General features: G+C 48.1%; 1 protein-coding gene across 1 annotated transcript in view; it reads left to right on the top strand.

The window, feature by feature from the left end:
* Nucleotides 1-6,050, top strand: part of gli1 (GLI family zinc finger 1) — a 51,084-nt gene extending 45,034 nt beyond the window's left edge. The window contains exons 12-13 of the mRNA XM_053445973.1: nt 19-325; nt 856-6,050. Of these exons, the coding sequence (XP_053301948.1) occupies nt 19-325; nt 856-3,413 (2,865 nt within the window). The 3' untranslated portion in view covers nt 3,414-6,050. The remainder of the gene's footprint in view (nt 1-18; nt 326-855) is intronic.

Genomic DNA, 6,050 nt, shown 5'->3' on the forward strand with positions numbered 1-6,050 from the left:
TTATGTTACTTATTTCAGAAATCCCAGCCGAGTCCTGGAGGTCAGTCATCATGCAGTAGTGAACGATCTCCACTGGGGAGCGCCAACAACAATGACAGCGGGGTGGAGATGAACCTGAATGCAGCCGGCAGCTTGGAGGATCTCACAGCACTGGAGGACGGAGTGGCAGGTGGAGGTGGGGAGGCAGGAGGTCTGGGAGGAGCGATGGGAATGTCATCGCAGGCTTTGAAGAGGCTGGAGAACCTGAAGATTGACAAACTGAAGCAGATCCGCAGGCCCACGCCTCCTAGTCGCTGTGCAGGCAACAAGCTACCAACACTTCCTGGTCAGTTTTGTAATATTACCATCATGGGTGTATTCTTTAGAATATATTCTTTGGGTTCATTCATGATGAAGTGCAAATTGCCCAGAAAAGATTTTCGTAAAATCGTTCCTCTGGGCAAAAGGTTGCTTTACACTATAATTGCTCTCAGTAGACACATAACTCCTCTAAGGCCCAGCAGTCTCCTGAAATAAAATAAGGCCACGTTATGTTTCTTAGCTACACATCAGTAGCTACAGGTTATTGAACTTGTTTGTTAACAGTAGTTGAAAACATTCTACAACCCTATAAAACTATATTACATCACGTTACACACATTGATTGCAACAACCTAAACATGTTCCAATTTTTTTTGAGATCTCATAATTCTGCTAGCAAACAAACAAACAAACAAACAAACAAACACAGATGAAAAAATAACCTCCTTGGTGGAGGTAATAACGGACTGATACAGTACAGTACATTAAATTAAAGAAATTGTTTGTATTGATGAACTGTCTCTAAGCTCTTTCCTCTTGGATTTCCATTTTCAGGTCCAGGTGAGAATATAGGGATGTGTGCACCTTCTCCGCTCCTTTCAAATCGACGTGTCATGGAGCTGTCTAACCACGAGTTGGGAGGTGGGACTTCGATCGGCTGCCCCACGAACGACAGGAGAGGAAGCGGCACCAGCAGTCTGAGCTCTGCCTACACTGTCAGCCGTCGCTCCTCCATGGTGTCCCCTTACCTGTCCAGCCGGCGCTCCAGTGAGGTCTCACAGATGGGAGGAACAGGAGGGGGACAGTGTCACCTCTTTGGCCAAGAGCAGAGTGGGGGAGATGCCCTCTCTCCTGAGACCAATCGCAGGGGAGCTCCGTGTCCTGGTGGAGGAGGGGGATTGCCAGGTCTTCCAAATTTAACACCCGCTCAGCAATACAGCCTAAAGGCCAAATACGCTGCAGCGACAGGTGGACCTCCACCCACTCCTTTACCCAACATGGAGCAACCAGTAACTGCGGGCAGAAGAGGAGGTGTTTTGAGCGAGTACCTGGGTCAGCCTCTGCCCCCGTTCATCCAACAAGCCGGTCCACGTAGGCACAGCGCCAACACAGAGTATGGCACCGGTGTTATCTACCCACACCAGGCTCCAGGAAACATCAACAGACGAGCCAGTGACCCGGTTCGATCAGTCGCGGATCCACTGGCTCTACCAAAACGCTACAATAGCCTTAATAACGTAGCCATGATGAGCAGAAGGAATGCACTGCAGCACCGTGGTTCTGACACCAGTCTCTCCCGCCACTTGTACTCCCCTCGGCCGCCAAGCATCACCGAGAATGTCATGATGGAGTCTATGGGTATGGAGCCCCACCTCTCCCCTGTTGATGCCAGAGATCGTTCTCTGATGATGCCCCCTGGAGAAAGAAACTTTATGGGATACCAGCAACAGCATCCAACTCTTGGAGGAGTTGGAGGTGGAGTTGCTCTTTCAAACCAGCTCTCCCCAAGCCATGACTCTCTGGGCTGCCCAGACCAGGCTTACATGCAGGGGCACTATCCGAATCCGGCAGGGGAAGTCGCTTCAAGGGCTGGCGGAAATCCAATGGGCCAAGCAAGGCCGATTCAGTCAGAGGGCATGTCCAATGCACTTCTCCAACAGGCCGAGTACAGTATGAGCACTTGCCAGCTCAGTCCCTCGGGTCCTCATTATCCCAGCATCGGCCAGGGTGGTGACGCTGGAGGCCCTTGGAGTGACGCCCACAGCCAAGTCCAAACTTCCAGCCATCCTCTGCAGAACCAGCGAGGAATACAGTATTCAGACCCCACCCTGCAGCCTCAACAGACACCGGCCCACTTCAACAATCAGACAGGCCTCTATAACAGCCCTGATGGAACCCACAAGCTCACCATCAAGCCCGAGCAGCAGTTCCACCCTGGGATGGGAGGCAGAGATGCGTGTCAAAGTGCAAAGCTTCAACAGCAGCAGATGCTCATCCAGCAGACTCAGGGTTACCCGCAACCGACAGCCCAGGTTATGATGAGGAACTCTAACAATCCAAGTTGTGACTTTCAAGGCCAGGCCCAAAACTCTTACCCCGCTAGAGGGGGCCTGAGTTTGGGCTGCACTGGAACTGCTCTTTCGGAAGGGCAGAGGCCAGAAACCCCCATGATGCAAGTGAAGGAAATGATGGTGAGGAACTACGTAGAGTCCCAGCAAGCACTCATGTGGGGGCAGCAGCAAGAGCAGCAGCAGCAGAGTGGAATAAAACCTCCTTCATTGTCCGAAAATATGGATATGAGTGGCCAGGCAGTGATGATGCAGCGCAGCCCTCAGCACCAAAACCAGAACCTTTATTCCAACCAGACGTATCCTTCCTACCCCAACCAGAACCTGGTCATGAGTCCTCCAGCCCACAGCCGAGGGCCCAGCTCTGTGACACCTAAAGAGCAGCAGCTGACAGGTCTCCCAGGCTCGTGCTATGGCCAGGAGATGGTGGTCCCCAGGCCGCCTCAGGTACGGAAATCCCTCAGCCGCCAGAACAGCGTGCCACAGGTAGGAGTGGGATACCTTGGCAGCCCACCCCACCTCAGCCCTGTCCACTCGACTCCCAGCCCCAGACGAGGGGTCAGACTTCCTCCAGTCCAGCATCCGCAGCATCCGCAAAATGAAATGTTCTCCCCTTCCAATAACAACAACATCTACTACACGGGTCAGATCAACATGGATATGGACAAACACATGGACCCCCAGAACGGGCCTTGTATCAACCAGCAGCATAGTATGGCATCCAACCTGGATCCAACAGGTGGCACTAAGTCTGGTCCTTATACTGAGTCCGGCCCCATCTCCAATGCCTTAGAAAACCTGGACCTGGACAATGCTCGCATAGACTTCACCTCCATCATCGATGATGCTGACTCTTCCTCGTTCAGCCCGGTCAACAATCCCCTTCTGGGATCCTCCTCTCAGGCCTCATCGCGCCTCACCACCCCTCAGACTTCTGTCAGCTTAGCCCCAGGCTCTGGATTGTCCAACATGGCCGTTGGTGACATGACATCCATGCTTACCTCGCTGGCTGGGGAGAATAAATACCTGAACACTCTGTCTTAGAAGACAACTCCTTGGCAGCTCAGCATATACTCTGACTAACAGTCAAACTGAGGCCTTGGCGAGGTCTTAAAGAACACGGCCTGGAGTGTCACACTCCGAAGTCCTGTTGCTTATAGTGACTTTCTCTTGTATGTTGCGAGAACGGTCAGTTGGGGTGAGACGGACAAACGTTTGAATGGAACATTTCATGTAATGACTCATTAGTCTGGGCTGTTTTATTCGTCCCCATAAGCCTTCATAAATGAACCCGACACGTTAACCCTTCTCCGATCCAGGGCCCTGAACTGTCAAGGGGTCTGTTGCTACTGGATACCAATGTAACAGGAATAACAATATGCTGTAATGCATGCTGGTCCCAAGTTGTGACCAAGCTAATAATGTGGTCCCATTACAGGTTTCAACATTTTTAAGAATCCCCACCCTAAACCTTAAAACCAAAGGTGCCTGGTCCATTTCGCTCTTTGCTGTATTCTTCCATCACTGCCTTGGTACTTGGTATTTTTCTTATGCCTGATATGAAACTGACGCTGAACTTTTTCCAAACAGGCATTCCAGTCACATAGGGCTGTGGCGAACAGTGGAGCAGAGAATGATACGTGTAAATAGGTTTTATATACATTTATATATGTTGTGTATATGACAATGAGACTTTGGATAAATCCTCCGCTGTGTCCTGATCGACTGCTTGGATTCTGAAGGCCAACGTTCAGATGGGAGTCGTTCAGGAAGCTGTTCGGACGGATGAGAGAGATACGCTTTTTAGTGATTGAGAAATTATTTCTCGGTGCTACTAAATATTAATCCGCATTGCTAGAGATTTCTTCCTCCTCCTGAACGTCACGCTCACACGCACCAGGGGCGTATCAGTATTCCCACACGTGCACAAATGCAGACACAGACACACGCAGGCCCCGTTCAGACCTGGTATTAACTTCCCTCCTGAGGGATCCGATCACAAGTGGACAGCGCAGGTCCCTGAATGCATCACGAGATTCACCTCTTTCAATCACCTCTTTCAATCTCGCTCGCTTAGACACACAGACACATCTGTAAACTCACACTGGGTAAAAAGTCATAATTTTGTCTTCATGGACACGAATAACGTACGTGATTATTTGCTTATAGACCGGGGGAGTGATCTCAAGTGGTCACAGGAGACACATTCAGGACTAAGTTATATACCAGTCGTGAACAGATGAACTTAATGTTATCCACTTGGGGTAAGAGCTCTCAGGGCGGATGTTAGTACCAAGTCTGAACAGGGCCATCGTATTCCCACACATGCACACATACAGACACACACAAATATATCCCTCACACAGACACTCAGGACTCTGAATCTTTAGTGTTCAGATTGTGTTGTAAATCGCCTTTTCCAGACAGAGAGTTTGCACTCCACATGTTTACTGTATGTGTTCCTTAAGCAGCTGTGTACATTTTTCAGTGGTGTTTATGTGACTGAAAAAACTGAGTGCCTTGCTCTTTCTAAGGTGTACACATAGGGGTTACTGAGTCAAGCTCAAATGTTATATGTGTGCCACAATCCCCACTGTGTTACAATATGTCTGATATACTCAAACAGAACTGCCTTCGCTCCACAATAACTAATCCTACGACTCGTACACGACTCAGCTGAGGATGACGGATTATTTTTTTGGGGAATGAAACCCGAGTCAGCTGGTGTTGTATTTGATAACAGATCACTAATCGATGCCTTTATCTGAGAGGTACAATCGTCGTACAGTGCTGCTGCACCTTGGCTCGAATCCCAAAGAGGAGTTTATCTGGAGAAAAAAAATCAGCGTCGCGAATTCAGGACAGTGGGATCAAGACGGAGGAATTTAATCAGTTGCTACCACTGTAGTGAAACACGTATTTTGATGGCTACGCCGAGGTACTTCTGTGGGACTGTTGAGCTGTATCACATGAATTAAAGGCTGCAGCTCTTGGCAGGAGGACTAATTTTACACTGTGGCTTTGCACTGACTACAGCACAGTGCGGGAAGGTCTCTGTCTCGCATAACTATTCACATGAACCCCATTTTGAGAAGAATAACAAATTGTCATTCGACATCCGAGCACAGGCAGACTCAATAAGGACACGTAAATACTCTCTCTATGCGACTTTATCAGAATGAAACAGTAGCGTCCCTTCAAAGTGTTAATGAGCATTAGCAGGAAATGAACATATATTCATGTTGGTACAGTGTACATTCTACCAAAGACACCTTAAAATGCCTGAGAAAACGATGCACAAAATAGTCGATGTTAACACAACACTAACACTAGCAATAAGCAACACTGACTGATAGTGCTGTTCTTTAGAATGTATGAGAAGTTTTGTATAAAATTATCTTTTATATTAATGAACTTGATGGATGTCGTCTTCTATGTGTGTGTGTGTGTGTGTTTGTGCGTGTGTTTTGTTTTTTTATAGCTGTCATCCTACACTCTGACTTTTTTGCTGGCAAAAGAAAATATCAACCTTTAGCGACAGAAAGATATAATAGTAGCATTAACTATAATAGACGAAAGCCAAGTGTTATATTTTGTGTACAATTTTCTACATTTTTATACAAATGTGCTATATTTTACCAGTCTATGAATAAACATGTTCAGTTTGGGATGGATGCAGAA

The sequence above is a fragment of the Pleuronectes platessa genome, chromosome 2 (assembly GCF_947347685.1).
Source record: "Pleuronectes platessa chromosome 2, fPlePla1.1, whole genome shotgun sequence".
Lineage (NCBI taxonomy): Eukaryota > Metazoa > Chordata > Actinopteri > Pleuronectiformes > Pleuronectidae > Pleuronectes > Pleuronectes platessa.